The sequence below is a fragment of the Podarcis melisellensis genome (genome assembly GCF_964234715.1).
Source record: "Podarcis melisellensis genome assembly, chromosome: 5".
Lineage (NCBI taxonomy): Eukaryota > Metazoa > Chordata > Lepidosauria > Squamata > Lacertidae > Podarcis > Podarcis melisellensis.
Window position 1 is genome coordinate 30,520,639 of NC_138537.1, and position 20,760 is coordinate 30,541,398.

A 20,760-nucleotide genomic window follows, 5' to 3' on the forward strand; every position below is an offset into this window, starting at 1 on the left:
TTTAAAAAAAAGCAAATGCGTCACATTGTACCCAGCTACACAAGAAGATTGTAACTCTTGTAAGTTGTTGGAGAGAAGGGTTGGATGGGGTAAAAGGTTGCTTTTCACCAGCAAGCAACTCTTCTGAATCAGATTCTCCTTGTACTTGAACCTGCATTTAGGTAAATGTGAGAGATGCGTGCTCTGATATCCCATACTTTTCTTTGTTTTTGTCAAATAACTCCTGGAGTTCCTGCAGATATTTCTCATGGAGTTGATTAATTTCTTCAACGGTGGGATTCAGATTCTGTTTCACCGCAATAGGGTTCCCAACTGCAAAATCAAAAACAAAATAAGAAAATCCCAGTGAGAGTCATCTGTGTAATTGCTCTGATCCAAATATCTAATGATCTTTCATAAATTGTAAGGGACCTCTAGAGCTATCCAAGTTATAAACTTTCCTGCATTAGCAGAGCATCACAAATGACCTTGTCAAATGTGGACAGTAGGAATATCTACCTATCGGTTTTTCAGTACCACTCACACTGAGGCATGTGGATACTCTTTACTATGTTGTTTTCCTGAATACATTTTTCAAAAATGGTTCTGTGTGATCTTAGTACTGCAGAGAAACAGCAATGTCCAAGGAGGAAATAGTGGCGAAATTGGCAGTATCAGTGTCACCACTTCATTAGAAGCTGTTAACAAAGATCTATACAACGTGGCTGCTTCCAACACTTCTTCATGTACATACAGTATGAATGGCAATATCAATTTGCAAGTGAAAACAAACAAAATGAATGGTCACATGAAAAGTAAAATTCCCAATTTTATTTCTTTATTTCATAAAAATTATATACTGCTCTTAAAATCAAAGTGGTTTACATCCAACAAACTGCTTTTCCAAACAGTCTCACATACTGAAGACAGATTCTTTTGCTGAAAAGAAGCCATTATGAAAACAGAGTATGTCATTATGTCCAAAGAAAATAAATTTGCAAGTGGGAAGGACTTCTGCTGCAGCTCTGTTAATTACAGGCAACTGCCTATTAAGGAATGGAAGTACAGTGGTACCTCGGGTTAAGTACTTAATTCGTTCTGGAAGTCCGTTCGTAACCTGAAACGGTACTTAACCTGAAGCACCACTTTCGCTAATGGGGCCTCCTGATGCCACTGCTGCACGTTTTCTGTTCTCATCCTGAAGCAAAGTTCTTAACCTGAGGTACTATTTCTGGGTTAGCAGAGTCTGTAACCTGAAGCGTATGTAACCCGAGGTACCACTGTACTTTATTGGGCTAGTAAAACGGGCATTTTCCTTATTCAGTATTTATAATCAAATGACTGCTGCGATCTGAATAACCTGTTTCTTTATGGTGCCATCTAAACCTAGAACTAGTTTGTAAATTTTGGACACTATTATATGCATGGGATATGTTTACAAGTGCTCAAAGATACAAAGGCATACAAAACATCATAGAAGTTGTCCTTTTACTTACCTAGGCGTTCACAATTTAAAATGACCAGTATGCCAGTTGATCTCCTTGTGTTCTTGTTTAACAGAACTGTGTCTTGTTGCAAATTATTCTTGTATACTTTTCAGTTTCCAAAAGTTGGTTATTTTGTTCAATCACAACCACCATGCATTTCTTTCTTGCTATTTTTAAATCACTTTAATAAAGCAACAGGTTGAATCAGCACCTGGAACCTGCTCTACCCTAAAAGGCTCATGCATAGGTCAGTTTAAATTTCGCAGTCAGTGCACAAAGTAGTGCACCCGTCCTTTTAGGTTCTAGTGTTTTTGCAATTAGCATTCGTTCTTTTCTTAGCCTCTTCTCCTCTCTCCTACACCTCCTCTAATGATCTCTAACTTGTATTTACAAATGCAAATCTACCTCTCAACATATTCTGTGGCGTATCGTACTGTAGCAAGCAAAATGCCACTTTTTAGAAGAGCACTTCTCTTAATCAAAAGTTGAGCCAGAAGTGGTTTTCAGTCCTCTCTTCACTCCTGACAAAAGTGGTTAGAACATATCTTATGATCCTTTACATTTTGAAGCAGCTGACATAATACTTGCACACGACCTCAAGAATATGGTGTGTTACTAGAAGTTTGCCATTTGAAAACTACGCAAAGCACAGGAATGGTGGAATGCAATATAGGAAAAAGTACAAACCGCTCAACATATTATCAAACTCCTGCAATAACCTGGTTTTGGTAGATAACCAAATGGGAATGTAGGTGGACATTTTTAAACCACTTATTATTTGGAGCTCAAGGAGACATGCATGGGGATTATTCCATTTTATATTCATAATTATCCTATATAGTAAGTTCAGCTGAAAGATAATGGGATCTGTAATCATGCTGGGATATAATGGGATCCACAATCACTGAAGTGTACCCAGTGGGCTTCTTGGTTGAGTACAGTAGGAACCCAAATCTCTCTGATCCAAGTCCTCCTCCTCCTCCTTTAGCGATCACTCATATCCGAGTAAGATTGTCTTCCATGAACATGGTCTTAACAGTGAGTCTGTAAGTGACTGTGGAGGCCAATTCTGGATCCACATGTCCTTCCACAGTGGGAACATAGGTTTCCTGGCAGGAGTTGATCACGGTGTGGATTTGGCAAGCATGCCTTCCTCTTAGCACGTTTCTCCTTTTCATCCTGAGTTTGAGCATCTTCAAAGTCCATGACAACTTTGGTAAAGGCTGTTCTCCAATTGGAGTGCTCGCAGGCCAGAGTTTCCCAACTGTCAGTGTTTTATTGGATATGCAATCAAAGTATTTATTATCTCACTGCTGTATTGAAGCTTTGGTGATTTTAATATATCATCTTATTTGATTTGTTGTTGCAGTTGTTTGGTTTGTATTTTACTTGTGAACTGCTCTGGGATCTTGTAAGAAGAGCAGTATATAAATGGAAATAATAGTTAAAACACATTTGGTCTGATCCACAAAGGCTCTTATGATGTTCTTAACACAACATATCACACTGACCGTACAACATAGGGATGCGGGTAATAAAGTATGGATTGAAGCATGTTATGTAGATTATTTTCTGCTGACAAATTCTAGGAGCTACATATAAACACAACACAGTCAAAGGGAAGGAGGAGAGGAGGAAACCTATAAATAAAAGATCAGGAAAGAGACAAATGCTTATTTCAAACTTCTTCCTCTTCTGCATTTGGCGCTTAGATGGTATATGGAACCGTTTTCAAAGGCTAAGCGGCTACTATTTCTTGACACAGATTTGTATATTGAACATGTGCATATGAGATCAAAAAGAGAGCAAAAAGAACTTACCAATAGTGTGAACAGGTTTCCTGTAAGGCATCACGCCAAAGCTATATTGAAAGATTCCTCTGCCATGAAACAAAGGCAATGCAAACCCCATAATCTTCTGCAGTTTCTCTTGCAATGTTCTGAGCCTTGATCCTTTGGGGTTTGCAACTTGTTTGAATAGTTCATTTTCCCCAAAAGAGAACACTGGGACCAGTTGAGCCCTGCCAGAGAAAAGCAACAATGCAGTTGACATAATTCATGTCAGTGGGTTGACAAGTATACCCATTTAAAGGAGCTGGACCATAAAGAAGGCTGATCACGAAAGAATTGATGCTTTTGAATTATGGTGCTGGAGGAGACTCTTGAGAGTCCCATGGACTGCAAGAAGAACAAACCTATCCATTCTTAAGGAAATCAGCCCTGAGTGCTCACTGGAAGGACAGATCCTGAAGCTGAGGCTCCAATACTTTGGCCACCTCATGAGAAGAGAAGACTCCCTGGAAAAGACCCTGATGTTGGGAAAGATGGAGGGCACAAGGAGAAGGGGACGACAGAGGACAAGATGGTTGGACAGTGTTCTCGAAGCTACCAGCATGAGTTTGACCAAACTGCGGGAGGCAGTGGAAGACAGGAGTGCCTGGTGCGCTCTGGTCCATTGGGTCATGAAGAGTCGGACACGACTAAATAACAACAACAACAAATAACTTTGGCACTAAATTCATGTTGCTACCTACTGCCTCCTAGGAAAAGCTCAACAGGCAATAGGACTAAGCCTCCATTTACACAACTAAATGCAATATTAGTCCAGGACTAAACCAGGTTAGTCCAATGGGACTAACTAAGCAGATGCCATACGTCTAGGGCTTTCTTTCAGCCAGAACTCAGTTCTAGCACCTCTCAGGTGGGCGCCATTTCCATTCTAAGAGAATAAGGGAGGTGTTCATGGTGAGTTCCAGCACCTGTTTTTCTAGAAAAATAGCACTGCATAGATCAGAGGTTGGTGGCTAAGCTTATTTTGGCCTGAGGGCCCCATTCACCCTTGGCTAACCATGTGGAGACCACATGCCAGTGGGGACTATTGCCAAACCTAAGCATGGCCAGCCCATACGCTTGCATAAACATTCTGGCATGGACACACAGGGCACATGCACAGGCAGGCAGCCCTCTCCCCAGCCAAAATCAGTGAAGTATTGAGCACAGGGCAGAAAAAAATATTGCATAGGATTTTTACGAAATTGTAGTTGGCTGCCTCTTTTACCAAGATATAAAGTTAGAATTGACAGTAAATGCAAGAAATGTTGAAATCGGGAACAATAACCACAGGAAGGGAAAGGCCCATAGGACTGCTGTTGGCTAATAGCTCACTTACAAAGAAATATTGCAAGCACACAGTAAAAAAAAGTCATGAAACAGGAAGTTGCTACATGTGCAATTTCATACTTGCGTATTAAATGACTCTTAGACATATATAGGACAGCTCTTTTCTGTGTGTGAATATTTGGTTCTTGTTATGGGGGGGGGGAGAGAAATCTATTTCACAACACTGCACTTCTTCCCTCATTTTTATATACATGTGGTGTGGAGGATAAATTTAATTCACACTCAAAGCCAAATTGATCAATTTCTCACTTTCCAAAACAATGTGAGAATTCTTCATAATTTGCACTTATCCAAATTCTGGGATGCAGTTCTCCAACCATTTACGAAAAGGCACATATCGGAGTGGGGGGTGGGGAGGGAAGAATATATTAGTGAAAATAACATACAAAAATGTTTTATATTAGGAGAAATTGTTTGCAAAAGTTGAAACTCCGTACAAAAATGTATTAGGAGAAATTCACATTAAAAGGCTGATGAATTTTCATGATGATTTTAAAAAGTCACAGATTGCTGCAGAAATATGGAGAACTGAATTGAAGGTGGGGGAAATGAGAAACTGAGAGAACTGAAATTGACAGATTTTGTATGCAATTTTCTCTAGCAATTTCCCCTAATGTAACGCATGTCAACGCACACTGTGGCACAGCAGGTGTGCTTTCGTCCTATGATGTTACTTGGCTGGGGAACTGCATTGCAAACGTTGGGAGAATGCCTTGCAGACAACCCCAGTGCTAGAGACAGACAGGTTGTGTATCCGCAGCAGTGACCAGAGGAGGATGACTGCTGGGGAGGACTGCAGAGAGAAGAAACGCCATGGTGCATCTGCAGCAGCACAACAAAACATGTCTATCTCATATCAGTCTCTACAGCACTGTAACTCTCCAACCCTTTGACTTCACTCCCAAAGACACACTCCTCCATTGTCTCCTGAGACAGATGGTAGCCAACGACAAGATATACTTATAGAATGCTATCAAGTACAGTGGTACCTTGGGTTACATACGCTTCAGGTTACAGACTCCACTAACCAAGAAATATTACCTCAGGTTAAGAACTTTGCTTCAGGATAAGAACAGAAATCGGGCTCCGGTGGCGCGGCGGCAGCAGGAGGCCCCATTAGCTAAAGTAGTGCTTCATGTTAAGAACAGTTTCAGGTTAAGAACAGACCTTCGGAACGAATTAAGTACTTAACCTGAGGTACCACTATAGTCCATTTCATGTTTTGGGTACCTACATTCCATCTTATTTCAATTGACAAGTTCTCTAGATTCCCAGTTAATGTCCTGTGTGTTACCACTTTATTCTTAATGGGTGAGGTCTACACATAGAACTTACCCATGTTTCAAAGCCACCTTAATGAAGCCTTTCCTTTTGAGGATGCTAAGAGTTAAGCTTCCAGGACGGGCATCTAAAGACTCTTCTGCTCCTCCAATTACAATCACAGCAACATTTCCACCAGCTTCGTGGCTGAGCACATGAGACACACTTTTCTTGGATGCTGAAACCAGCCCTGAAAGTGTGCATAAATAAATAAATAAATAACAGAATACCCAATCAGCGTTGCATGGAAACCATTAGTCAGGTGGAATGAAAAAATCTGCTGAAGTTAAATTTGTGCTCTGTACAGTAGTTAATTCTTTATTATAAACATGCAAACAGTCTACAAATGACATATTACATAATGCAATCTAATAGTCACTCATTTACCGTTTATTTTGAAAAAATCCTGTATTAAGATTGTGCCCTTAATGAATTATAAGACAAATATAAATATGTTTTCTAAAAAACTCATATTACAGTTTATTTAAATATCTACAACATAAATGATCAAATTATTTAATTGAATATGATAGCAGTGGGAAAAGCTTTATAAAAAATATTAACTGAGGTTCTCATTTCATGTACTTAAAAGGGGCCCACTGTCTACTTTCCCTTAAGCATACCAGCTCCATTAATTCTGTCACTGTGGCAGGCAAAAAAACCAAATTTTATTAAAACTATTTTTGTTCTGTGGGAATTATGGGAGTACACCACTTAGCTGCTATTAATACTCTGACTAGATTTCAATGTTCTGCTCTGATGTCCTTTTTTTAAGCTATCCCAAAAGATGGTCGATTCATCTGTATTTGATATCCAATTATTTCTTATATATGCTCTGTAACAAACTACCGTTTTAACTTATGAAACAGTAATGCCTACATGTTGTTACTACTGAATTTGATGACCCCTGTTTGGGTGTCTCCCCCTCATGCACAGGGCCAGATTGAGGTTTGATGAGGCCCTAAGCTACTGAAGGTAATAGGGGCCCTTTATATGTCCAGCTGTCCTTTGTCAACAACAAATTGTCACTTTTTTGTGTTGAATATATGCTATATGGTAATTTATGGACCTAATAGGTATCTAACCAGTGATATTTTAGGGAGCAGGCTAGCAGCCGGGGCCCATTACTTACATCATAGGAGCCTACACAACACAAAACACTTGCTGTATGTATGTTTTGTTTTATTTGTTTTTTTATATTGTATTTTGGAAATGTACATCCAGTTTTAATTTCCCTTTAAATTTTTTGGGGCCCTCCAAGAGAGAGGGGCCCTAAGCTATAGCTTGTTTAGCTTATACATAAATCTGGCCCTGCTCATGCAATTAATAATCATGTGAGGGGGTGAATGAAGTTAAATCCTTCATCCCCATCTGCAACCTCCTATCCTCTCACTACCCAGACACTGAGGAGTACATCTGTAGAGCGGAATCTCCTCTTTCTGCATCCTCTGGTGATGTGGAATGCTGTTTATCAGAAGATGGAGAACACCTGTGAGAATCAGGCCACGTCCCAGAGCTTACTTTACGAGGTGAACAAAGTGTGCCAGTGAAAGCATTACATTGCTTCAAATGGCTGGTGAAGACGTGGCTTTTCGAAAAGGCCTTTGGCGAATGATCTTTTGGCGAGCTCAATTTCTGATGGCTGTTCTACAGTTCTGAATCTTTGTGACTTGTATTTTGGTGTATGGGGGCAGCAGAGGGGAGTAATGTTCTGCTGCACAAGGAAAACTCCTGAAACTGGCAGAACATTCTCCTTAGTGATATGTTAAATACAGCCCACTGTTATTATCTGATTTGCTAAATGTGTTCGGTTGCTTTGGAAATCAGCTAGGGTCACATTTTTTTAAAAAAATACTGTACATCAATTCCATTTTTTGAAAAACAGACACATCTGAATTACTAGGGTTTACTGCTTACCTGCACACATAATATAGTCTCTGAAGAAAGGACACCTGAACCAGAAAGGCAAGATGTGTAGGTATGGAGTCAGACCAGGGAATAACCTCTTAAAACCTGTGTATTCTGTGCAAAAGTTTCCAAAAGCTCCAGCGACAAGGACGCCATGAGGATGAAACCCAAAGAGGTAGTTCTGGCTTGGATCCAAATCCGAGGTTTTTATGAGCTGAAATAAAGGCTCAGCAAGAAGTTCACTCTTAATTTAAAAGTTGACTGGCAATTGCATACTGGCCAATTCAGATCCCACAACGAAAGCTAATTATTGCTTTTGCAAAACAAACCTGCTCCCCCCCCCCCCCGACCAGACATTTTGATGAGATGGAAAGTTATGGGGAAACACTCTGGAAAGTGGGGGGTAAGAAGAGTTTGGATGAAGAGTTTGGATTTGATATCCCACTTTATCACTACCCTAAGGAGTCTCAAAGCAGCTAACATTCTCCTTTCCCTTCCTCCCCCACAACAAACACTCTGTGAGGTGAGTGGGGCTGAGAGACTTCAAAGAAGTATGACTAGCCCAAGGTCACTCAGCAGCTGCATGTGGAGGAGCGGAGACGCAAGCCCGGTTCCCCAGATTACGAGACTACCACTTTTAACCACTACACCACACTCTCTTGATGTCCTGTTGCATAACCTCCACACCCACAAATAAGAAAGATTGCTCAAAGAACAGCTTCTCTGGAAGAGACCTCAATTTGGGTTAAAAATAAGAAATGGAGGTGGAACTTGTAGAGTATATAGACACAGAGATCTCAGCTCCATAGTGTTATAATGCAATCTATGCAGAGCTACTCAGAAATAAGTCCTGTTGTGCTCAAGCTGTTCCAAGCCAACCATAGTTGGTTTGTTAGGATTGCATAGCAAGCTGTAGTTAAGCAAGGAAAGGATTGAAAGCTTTCAAAACCATTTCTTCCAGTCACATTAGAGGACAGCAGGGGAGTGTGCAAAGCCCAAGGCTTATCTAGGACCATAATGTGGTGCTCAGCCATTGTTTAGTGCAACGTGTGGCCATGTTTCTGTGATGGCCTTTTCACATTGGCCATCCACACGTGCAAAATTTCAGCACAGGAATAATAATGGAACAAAACAAAACAGAAGTGGAATCCTAATGAGATGCAAACTACATCGGCTTTCCTCCCCATGCTCTGGGACATACGCAGAGCACACAAGCGCGCACACACAAACACATTCACTTTCACTGCACAATATTTCACTCACCTGAATTGGAAAGTATTCCTTAAAGTATCTCCACACAGTCCAGTTTCTGACCCACTTGGATATTCGCCCTCCAGTTTGGGGGGTTTCCCAGTCGAGGTAGAGCCAGAGTGCATAAATAGCTGAGATAAACCAGTAATCTCCAAACACAAAGATCATGAAGATTCCACAGCAGCATTGTGCTAAAAACACAGACACAGAAAATACAAAACATTTCATACGATGAATGCAACTCATAATTTTACCTCCTTGCCATTTTCTTCTCCTTTCCCATTGTGATCCCTATGGCTGGCCAACAGTAGCCTCTTGAGAGTTCTCTCCTTGTACCTAATCCATGGAGGGTGCTTCCCCCATAGCCACACCAGCTTGCTGCTTTGCTTCTCTGCAACTGTCTGCTCTCAACTCTGACATACAACCTGCTCTCTGCCCCAAAACTTGTAACACTGCGATATTGCTGTTGACAGCAGTGGAAGGTTCTATTCTATCCTTTGCATTCCTGCAACCCCCCTGCTGCTGCATGATTTCTGTTCTCATCCTGAAGCAAAGTTCTTAACTCAAGGTACTCTTTCTGAGTTAGCAGAGTCTGTAACCTGAAGTGTCTGTAACCCAAAGCGTCTGTAACCCGAGGTACCACTGTATACCCTTTGAAATCCTTCATCAAATGCTGGGGTTTTTATTTTACCCTTTCAAAGGCTTCTCCTTTATTTTGTTTCATTTTTGTCATTCTGCCTGATAAAACGAGAAATCAGAGCACGGAGGCATAATGTCCTGCCTTGGATAATTTAAAATGATAAATATTAATCATTCTGCTGAGAATATGTGGTTCGATACTACAATTCCATGATAGTTTCAAGCTGAAGCTGGGAAATAATTTATTTTTAGCTTTGGGAATAAAAAGGGACCACACTAATGGTAAATTATTCTAATCCTGACATGTATACATGAATAGATGCAAAAGTCACTTTTCAGATATCCACACTCAATATGCAGGTGTCAGGGGCTGAGTAGGGCTAACACGACAGTGGCAGATACAGCAAACAAGAGCCTCAGGAAAATAGGCAGCCAACTGTGCTGCCCTGTTCATGTCTACTCAGAAGTAAGCTCCATTGCTTTCAATCCTACATCAATTCACTTAGCGGTAAGCTCATTTAAATCAACAGAACATATTTCTAAGTAGACGTGTATAGGAATTCACCATTTTAAGGGAAATGAACTTGAGAAGAAATTGTCTAAAGCCTAACTTTGTTTTTTTAAACTCTCCATTTTCTTTCTCATCCAAATCAAATACATTTGTTTCCCGCAATATAGCTTGTATCCAAAATGCATAATCCGACACAATTTAGAAATTATTTGGCAAGAGACAAGGAGACAGAAAGGAATTGGAAGAGTGAAAGACATGGAAGGCCAGACCTTTCTTGAGTAACACACTTTCAAAAGAGAGAATTTTCTCCCAGTGCCAAACTTTAACAGATTTAGAGCCTGCACAATAATCCCATGTACGTGCAGAACTTAAAAGCAAAGGCATCTTGAGAACGTTTCAGGGGAGAGGACAGTTATGATAAACTTTCCTCTCGATTTATCAAGCAAGTGGTCATGAGTTCTTGTATTACAAGTATCTTGCAGCACAAGTTTTGCAACTTATTCCAAAAGCCGAGATGTACGTATTCCATTTGTGGCTGAGCAAGTTCCTGACATGACAATGACTCAATATAGTCTCACTTGGCTTGACAGAATTACTACCCTTTCAGCTCCTTGGCAGGATTCCACATGGCTTAACATCAACATGACCTTGAGGTATGAAAGTCACACAAAGTTTGATGACTAGTACCTGGCAGGCTATTCAAAGACTTCACCAAGGCTGCCACACAGTCCAGATAGCAACAAAAGCTGATAGGATAGGTTTGCTTTTGTACTAACCAAGGGCTTACCCTGAGATGTGCGTCCTGCTTTCCTTAGGGTAGGTAGCCAAATGAACTCAGAAACACTAAGGCTCAAACTAACACACCCACTGTTCTTTCTGTGTTTGTCTGAATGACCTGTTAAGCAAAGTTAACAAAGCTCATGGTGTTAAAAAGATCAATAACAAACACATGAGAGAGTTCTTAAGCAGCTTTGATTAAAAGCAAGTTGAAGACCAAGTTACATAAACCTTGGACAACAACATATTTTTGGTGAAAGGCAACACAGTGACACAGGCAGTTCAACTGGTAAGTCTCTGCATGTCACTCTGAGCAATGTTAGGGACCTGAAAGAGTAAATGGTCAGTCATTTAGACTACAACTCCCACCAGCCCCATCCAGGATGAGCTAGTCCACCACTCTTGTTTGCATTTAATTTCAGTTTAGTTCCTGCACCTTCCCATTCAATTTATCCCTGACTTTCTCCACATGCGTGATTTCTCCTACCCAATTGCAGGCTTTGGTTTTCCCCAGGGGTCAAACCCCTGCTAAACACCATGAATCTTAAGCAGGTGGCCTTGGACCAGTCACTATCTCTGTCTAAACTACCTCACAGGGTTGTTGTGAGGATAAAATGGGAGATGGAGTTTGTTAAGGGCTCTGGGAACTCTAGCTCTGCGAGGGGAAAACTACAATTCCCATGAATCAATTGGAATGGGATGCTTTAAATGTGTACACAACCTAAATGTGTTTCCCATGACCAGAGGCACTTTCCCTCAGATATTCCAAGACAAGGACTAATATTGAAAATGCATTCTAAAGTTATCCCTCTGCTGGGTTTCACCTCTAGCACATATGAAATTGAGGGCAGGGCACAAACATCTTGTGGTTTGGGCAGGGTCCCTCCCCCCTCGGTTTGCATCTGCTTTTACGTCCCTAAGGGAAACAGGGTGGTTTGAAGGAAACAGGGCCATAGGTGACACATTAATGGCCAATGAGGAAGTGAGACTGAAATAAAACACCCCACATGACCTAGGAGCAGGAGTGGGGAAACTTTTTCAGACTCCCCAAGGATATTCTGAGGGCTGTGGGTTAGGGATCCAAAAACACAATGACTTTAGATGCACTGTGTGTTACAACAAGCTGTCTATAAGGAAAGAAGAGCTCAAGGATTCCAGTGTGTTTACATGTGTGCTCCCTAGCCTAGATCTTGCAATTCCTTCACCTGAACCAGAGTTTGTTGCTCCCTGCTGAATACTAGACTTACCAGCAGATGACAGCCTTGTAAAGTCCTTAATATATGTTGCTATGATTATGAACTTTGCACCCTCTGTGGTTTCCAGTACAGTCATACCTTGGGTTGAAGTAGCTTTGGGATAAGTATTATCGGGTTGCGTGCTGCGGTGACCCAGAAGTAATGGAGCATGTTACTTCCAGGTTTTGATGATTGCGCATGCGCAGATGGTAAAAATGACGTCAGGCGCACACGTGGAAGCGGCAAATCGCGACCCACACAGATGCACGGACGTGGGTTGCGTTCGCTTCTGGATGCAAACTGGGCTCCAGAACGGATCCCGTTTGCATCCAGAGGTCCCACTGTACCTGTTCCTAGTAAAAAACTGTCTCTCAGGAACTTTGGCAACAATTTTGAGGATTCCCTTTCAATAAATAGTAGTCGCCAGTTCACAGAAGAGCATCAGCTTCACTTCTATTCCTGATGTAAGTGTTCATATAATTAATATATATAATCTCCTCTATTTCTGATGTTCAGATTGTGATTGCTGTTGCTTTCGCAGCCAAAAATGGGAGCATTCACAGACAAGAAGAAGATAGTGGGCTGGAGACCCTGCGGTGTGCAGGGGAAAAGCCTAGGAAGGGAAGTGATTCACAAACAAACCTATGAGAACTAAGGACTCAGCTACATTGGCAAAGAAATATCACTTTATATGCATTGTTTATGCATTCTAACACTATGACACCAGACGGCGCTGTGGAATTCCATTCTTCCTAACCCGATTTCTCATACAAAGTTTGCAATGCGTTTAACTGAAACTCTTCTTTGATGTGTCTAGATCCAGCCCAAGTATGCTCACTGGCTGTGGATTGCAAACTACTCAGGGTGGTGGAAAAGAATGGAGCAATTGGAATCCTGAATAGGGAGCCCAACACACTGCACCATTTATTTGCAATGCAATACCCACTTGCTGTATTAGATGGCATATGCAAGCAGATTCATCCTGAGATTAGAGATTCCCCAGGTTTAAAAAGAAGATAACTGTGCTTCTGTTACATGGCAGGAGGTGTCATTGCAGAGCTTTCAGGAATGTGCAGCGATGGAGAGAGCTGTGTTGGCATTCAGACAACATCCCTATTTTCATCCTCAAACTGTATGGAACTGCAACATACATGAAAGCAAGCACTTGGAGCCAGACTTCCAGTTTGGCTCACTTGTATAGCTCCTCATCTAAACAGCCTGACTCCAGTCAGACATACAACATTGGCGCAACATTATTTGGGATCCAACGCATAAAAGAAAAACCTAACAGAAAAGCACCACACAAAGTCATTGCACTGAAGCAAGTTGTCTCCCTTGTGCTTAATCCGCGCTGGGTGTTCAGCAAACAAAACATTATTACACTAATTGGATTAAGCAGGAAACACTTGTCCGAGGCTGTGCCTCTAGCTTCTATTAATGAATAATAAATGGTTTAGGAGCTGTCAGAGCATTGGATGGAATGACAGAAAGTCAATTCATCCTCACTGACAAAGAAGCGAGCCGTTTGGTAATTTTAGACTCCAGGCCTAATGGTATAAGAATGTGGAGAGGTGGGATTGCAATTCCTTTCGATGGCCGTGTTTCAAATGTGGTAAGCCAGCACTGCTGCATTTGAGGCAGGGGGCTCCTCCTCATTCTGTTGAGTGAGGCCCTGAACTTCTGCCCAAAGTCCTGCCCTGCACCACTGGGCAAGTTGAGTGGCATAATAATAATAATAATAATAATAATAATTTATTATTTATACCCCGCCCATCTGGCTGCCCCAGTCACTCTGGGCAGCTTCCACCAAAGTATTAAAATACAGTAGTCTGTTGAACATTAAAAGCTTCCCTAAACAGGGCTGCCTTCAGATGTCTTCTAAAAGTCTGGTAGTTGTTTTTCTCTTTGACATCTGGTGGGAGGGTGTTCCACAGGGTGGGTGCCACTACCAAGAAGGCCCTCTGCCTGGTTCCCTGTAACTTGGCTTCTCTCAGTGAGGGAACCACCAGAAGGCCCTCGGCACTGGACCTCAGTGTCCAGGCAAAATGATGGGGGTGGAGACGCTCGTTTCAGGTATACTGGACCGAGGCTGCATACTGTGGTAAAGATTCAATCTTCTTCTTTTTTTGCCAATTATTTGCAACATTTTATTCTCTTGTATGGAGTGTATGGGGGGTTAGGAGGAACACCTCTGGCGGGAGACGCATCGTACTACTTCTGGGGTAGCTTGCCCACCTTTGGTCCCCATCCTGCACTCAGCTCTCACCTGTGGCTGCTAGAAGCTGTCAGCATGCGACAGCAGCCACATTCTGGGAAATGTTCCGACTGGCTGACTAAACTAGGGGAGGGTAGCCAATGGGTCTCAAACCCTCAGTTGGTTAGGGACTTCCCCTGCAGATGGGCTCTAGCAGATTGAGCAGACAAGACCAATAGTGGGTCCAATGGTCAAAAAGGTGGTTTCTGCACGCACCATAGAGGGAAGTGAGGAGCAGGTGTGGCTCATCAACCCAGGAAGGTAGCCCATCTAGGTGAAGGAAAATTCTGGTCCTAATTTTCCCTGAGGAAAAATCTGTACCTGCTACCCTGCGGGGCATCTGCAGGAGAAGAAAAAGCTAAGGAGCAAATTCTACACAAATCCAGAATGAAGTCTCTAAGATACCTGGATGGTGTCTTGCATAACTCCTTCTGGCAACACCTGCAGCCAAGCTGGTGCCAAATGTATTGCTCTGCTTTCCCTTGGACCACATCAGTGAGGCCAAGAGAGGGGAATTGTCATCTGGAAAGTCCAAGACGTCCATAAACACTGCCCAGGCTTGCACCCCAGAGAGGTCACTTCAGTGCAGCTAATGCAACAAAAACAACTTGGGAAGCAGCAGTTAGGAGTTCCCGGTCTCTGTAGCCACAGCAGACGTTGTGATCTTCCAGCGGTTTGATTTCACCCCCGAGGCAGACTCCATTGTCTTTCAAGACAGACGGATGCCAATAATTACCTAGCAGTTATTCCAATACATAAACCATTAGTAGATCTGGAAAAACCTATGCTCAGTAAGGCCCCATCCATATACAGAAATTTGCCTGAGCCGAACAGGAATGATAGGAAACTTGATTTCTTTCATCTGCATGAAGCCCCATGCAGTTGCCTTCCTCGTGTCGCCATGTCCTTGATCTTTACAGATGATTAATAAGAGAACAACTGCTATCTTTGTCTGTTCTGCTTTGGAGAGCAGCCTCTGGCAGAAACTAGATGTATGCTAGGACAAATGAGCCACAAGCTGAAAGTTCCAAGAGAGTATTTTCACAAATTCATGCAAACGGCGTTTTGCTGATATTAGTCATGGATAAGTGTTTCATAAGGACACAAGAGCTCTGCTATGAAGGGGACTCTTGCAGCTCTGACTGCTCCTATACTAGCTACACTGGTTGAAGGAAAGGTGCCTCCTGGTTGTTCATTCAGGCTCAGACATACAATGCGACACTCCACACATCACACATTTGGAATTTGGAAGCCAAGTTCTGCATTCTCTCCAGTAAGAAATTGCATTTGTAATGTTGGCTCAAAAGTCTGATGTAGTACTAACAACTGGAACACTCCACACCAAGCTGTCCACAATTTACAGTGTGTGCGAAGCCATACTAGACTTCTCAGAAGTAAGTCCCTTGATTGGCGTTCCTCAGGGCCACCCCTCACAAAGTAAGCAGCAGCAATAAAAGTAATGTAAACATCATCAGCACAATCTCTGGATGCTTAAGACGTTGGTAAATACTACATTTTGCTTTATTTGCTTTTTCAATAGTAGTAGTTGTTATATTTGTACCCCGCCCAGGTGACTGGGAATACAGGGTTCCTATTTGTACCAAATGGGACGCAGGTGGCGCTGTGGGTTAAAGCCTCAGCGCCTAGGACTTGCCGATCGAAAGGTCGGCGGTTCGAATCCCTGCAGCGGGGTGCGCTCCCGCTGCTCGGTCCCAGCGCCTGCCAACCTAGCAGTTCGAAAGCACCTCCAGGTGCAAGTAGATAAATAGGGACCGCTTACCAGCGGGAAGGTAAACGGCGTTTCCGTGTGCGGCTCTGGCTCGCCAGAGCAGCGATGTCACGCTGGCCACGTGACCCGGAAGTGTCTCCGGACAGCGCTGGCCCCTGGCCTCTTAAGTGAGATGGGCGCACAACCCCAGAGTCTGTCAAGACTGGCCCGTACGGGCAGGGGTACCTTTACCTTTACCTTATTTGTACCAAATAATCATGAATGTTGCCAAATAAACTCATATTTAGTTGGAATGTGTCAACCACGGGATTGTTTGGTCATATAAATAACAAACGGCCCCAAAGTAGAAGCAAAGTCGGTAGGGTCCACATCACCCCTGGCGGCACATATTTTATGAGTCAGGCTTTTTTGGAAATGGTAAAGAACATGACTTTTTTAACGCAATAGATCTAGAGGTTTGTGACATCTCCTAATCAATTTCCGCTTTGGGAATTTGATGGTGCTCTGGCTTTCAGACTGATCTGGTACAAGGCATGATGGACACGTCAACCCGAACCTGCGGAGCCAAAGGGGCGCGAGGCTTCTTCTCGCAACCAACCCGCTTGACTAAATGAAGCTACTCTGCCTGCCCACTTGTGGCCAACCGGCCCCGACCCACCCATTGTTCCCCGGGATCCAAAATTACCGGTAATAATTTGGAAATGTGTCACTAGGTGCAGACCAGTACTCTAGCAGTTTTTACTTCTGGGTATAGATAGTCCTTTAAATATCTCCAAAAGACATCTCTGCTGATCACGGAATCCTAGATCATGATCTTTTGGTAATACAGTATACAAATACAGTGGTACCTGGGGTTACAGACGCTTCAGGCTACAGACTCCACTAACCCAAAAATAGTACCTCGGATTAAGAACTTTGCTTCAGGATGAGAACAGAACTTGTGCTCCAGCAGCACGGCAGCAGCAGGAGGCCCCATTAGCTAAAGTGGTGCTTCGGGTTAAGTACAGTTTCAGGTTAAGTACGGACCTCCATAACGAATTAAGTACTTAACCTGAGGTACCACTGTACTGTAATCAAAATTTATTTGCTTAACCCATCAATCACCTAAATGGCACCACCTGACCTCAGTACGCCACTGAGGATGGCGCACTCCTGATTTCTCTTTGGGAGGGGGCAAAAGTGTGCATCACCACCCCTTCCGTCCGGTGATGCTGTTTTCCCTGGTGGTGGCGTTCTGATACATTATTTTAACTGGCACAATCTGCGTGCTGCTTTCCCTGGCGCGATGTTTTTAGCAGTGCGAGACTCCCTACTACTCCCTAAAAAAAGCTCAACAACTTTGGGGGCGCTGGGTGGAAAATTTGCACCATGGCACCATATATGCTAAAGATGGCCCTGCATAATTTTCTCATCCCAGCTCAGCCAGCTGAAGTGAGGCCAAATGCAACTTCCAAAATGGGGCATTCTGGGTGTGGGACCAGAGAGGAGGGACTTAAATTGGAGCCTGAACCTATTCAGCTCTGTCACATGACTTGTGGGGTAGCACTTAACACTGCTTTCCTCCAGCTTCTGCTACATAGAATTGCTCTCTTAGAATGCTAGAGCCATCACATCATCACAACCTTTCCGCAAGAGCACGCAAAGCTCATCACAAATGTATAAAGTTCCAGTAGGCAGTTTTCCAAATCCCCACGTGGGACACTGAACGCATCTTGCCTGTTTCTAAGTGGTGCAGTCTGAGCTTAAAGCACTTTTACTCTGAAGCAAGCCCCACGGCTTTTAAATTTGGATTTCGTCACAAAGATGTATGCACTGGCTTGCTGCCTTACTCTGGAGTAAGCCACATCAAGTGAGGAGGGGCTTATTTCCTAGCAAAAGCGTTTAGAACCACAAGCCAACAGCCAGACTCTGCTCTGGTTTCCTAAATCCCACTTTGTTTCAGTGCGACTTACTCCTTAGTAAGGCAGCAGGCTTACAGCATAGCTGCTTGGAACGGAACCTCAGCTTAGTGAGACTTACTTGCGAGTCAACTTGCACCGTGCCTGAGCTCGAATCCTGCCCCACCCCATGCATGTTTACTCAGAAGTAAAACTTACTGAGCTGCCTGCACGGAATTCCATTATAGCCCGATCGTATAAGCATCCCTTCGACAGCTAGGATAACTCAGTCGGTACAGTATGAGATTCTTAATCTCAAGGTCGTGGGTTCGAGTCCTACTTGGGTAAAGAGATTCCTTCATTATAGGGGGATGACCCTCGTGATCTCTACCAACTCGACAATTCCCAGCTCCAATCAGGCTTAACTCTCAGAAAAGCAAAATTTTCACTAGCTTGCGGCGCGACCACATTCGTTTACTGCAATTTCTGTTTACGTCCAAGCGATCTAGGCGAGGATCGGGCACCTAGACGGGGCGCGGACGCGCTTACCTAGCAGCAGGAACGAGAAGACCCATTGAAAGACGGCGGCCGTCTGCAGCCTCCTCGCCAGGGGGATGTTGAGCGGGGCGAACTCGACCTTCATGGCGCGCCGCCGGAGAGGCTTCTCGCCAGAAGGCGCCCAAAGGGCAACGGTGAGCGCGGCTTCTCGCCTCCCCCGGGGTGGGTCCTCCTCGCGGGCCGGGCTGCGCCTGGCCAGTGGAGAGAGCCCATTGCCCCTTCCAAGTTTGGAGATCCCGAGGCGGGGCCCTGCCGCCGGCGCGATCCCTGGAGCCAAGGGAGTTGGAGACCTCGACGAGAGCTTTGCGCCTCGGTCCGCGCCTTCCCCAGCGCCTAAGCGGCAAGGATCCGCCCTGGCTGCCTGCCGGGCTGCTTCCTTGGGCCGGTCGCGGAACGTGGCGGCGGCCCCAACAGAGCCCCTCGGAGGCGGTGTTGTTCGTGGGGAGGGGGAGCCTGTGGCCGGGGAAGGGGAGAGGGCATACGCGGCACAACATGGACAAACGAAATTGGGAGGGCTTTCTTAGATCTCCGATCTATTTCACGCTGCCACATGATCCATTCGAAACGTATCTTCCCTGAAGTCCTTATTGCGAGCAAGGAAAGCCCTGTTGCTTTCGAGGCAGTTAGCGTCCCAGTAAGCCCGTTTAGGACTGCCTTAAAATTATTATTATTATTAATAAGTTTATCCATTGCTATCATTTGTAACTGAAAAGTGTTTTTCATTTCATCCCAACAACGGGATGGAGTAAGTTACTTGTTGGGCGCAGCTCTCTCCCTCCTGCGCTCTTTTCTGGCTCCCCCATGCAATAAGCCGTCTCTTAGTTCAAAGATCCAATAATTTGTCTGCATATTCACAACATACATTTAAACATGGCTTCTCCCCCACCCAAAGAATCCTGGGAATTGTGGTTCGTTAAGGATGCTGGGAATTGTAGTCCTGCGAGGGGGGAATTACAGTTCCCAAGTGTCTTAAGAGGGGGAGTCAAGTGCTTTAAATGTCTGTTGACTGTGCTTTGAAAGTCTGGTGAGGATTTGCCCTTTGTCATTTCTGAGGATGACCACAGAATGGAAAGGTGGTGGGGTGACCAGATCGGTTCTCCTGGACCTCTTAGCACTGGCTGGTCATTTGAGCTGGGCTTAGGAGGCCTGGTGTTAATGCTGACCAGTGACGTGGGTCTTGGGGACAATTTTGAATTGGACAAGGTTCAGGTGCAAATTTCCCCCTCAATTTAGAGTATATATTGATTGACCTTGTATAAAACCATATCGTAGGAGCCAACTCCTGGGGCCAAGGTCCCTCCCCCCCAATAAAATAGTTGAAGAGGCTGGGTCACCCCAAAGTTGATGGGCATTGCCATTCAGATGGTGTGGGTGTGCCCCATCATGTGATTGATTATGCAGAGCGGAGCTTATTTAATAAATACTAATAAAGAAAGAAAGAATAAATAAATAAAATAAATACAACCCAGGTGGTTAAGAAAGCCCAACAGAGACTCCATCTCCTCAGAGTATTGCGAAAGAACGATGTCAATCAACATTTGATTATCTCCTTCTACCGGTCTACAATAGAAAGTGTCCTTTCATACTGCATCATGGTGTGGTATGCTGGTTTGTCATCAACTGATAGGAAGTGCCTACAGAGGGTGGTGAATACAGCACAAGATATTATGGGTTGTCCCGTGAATCCGCTGCATGAAATAGCAGAAGAACGTTGCCTCAGGAGAGTGAGGAAAATTCTCAGGCATGATTCACATCCTGGCTGGCAATTTATTGATCTTCTGCCCTCAGACAGAAGTTATAGAAGCATGATTTAGCTGCACCAACAGGGTAAAGAACAGCTTCTATCCATGGGCTGTTAGGCTGCTGAATGAAAAGATAACAACAGGGCAACTGACTTTCAGGTTTGGTGGGTGTGCATCAGTAAACAAGGGTATTAAGACTAAGAGAGCTGAGTGGGGGGTGCTTGTGTAATCTCACTGTATACAAGTTGTACAAGTGACAATAAAGTATTTCAATTTCAATTATTTGGCCTCCATCCAATATTTTATTCAAGTTG

General features: G+C 43.7%; 1 protein-coding gene across 1 annotated transcript; it reads right to left on the reverse strand.

Annotated features, from left to right (window-relative positions):
* Positions 1–7: 7 nt before the first annotated feature.
* MOGAT1 (monoacylglycerol O-acyltransferase 1) lies at positions 8–19,096 on the reverse strand. The gene is made up of 6 exons (XM_081910543.1): positions 18,696–19,096; positions 9,137–9,315; positions 7,883–8,087; positions 5,981–6,155; positions 3,287–3,486; positions 8–312 (listed from the first exon to the last, which is right to left on the reverse strand). The coding sequence occupies exons 1-6, from the start codon at positions 18,787–18,789 to the stop codon at positions 158–160; spliced, it is 1,008 nt and encodes a 335-aa protein (XP_081766669.1). The 5' UTR covers positions 18,790–19,096; the 3' UTR covers positions 8–157.
* Between the last annotated feature and the right edge of the window lie 1,664 nt (positions 19,097–20,760).

Coding starts and splice junctions, on each gene's coding strand:
- MOGAT1 (XM_081910543.1), bottom strand. CDS start 18,789: ATGAAGGTCGAGTTCGCCCCGCTCAACATCCCCCTGGCGAGGAGGCTG. Junction 3,487..5,980: donor AAGGTGGCTTTGAAACATGG/GTAAGTTCTATG, acceptor TTTCTCTGGCAG/GGCTCAACTGGTCCCAGTGT. Junction 313..3,286: donor GAAACCTGTTCACACTATTG/GTAAGTTCTTTT, acceptor TTGATTTTGCAG/TTGGGAACCCTATTGCGGTG.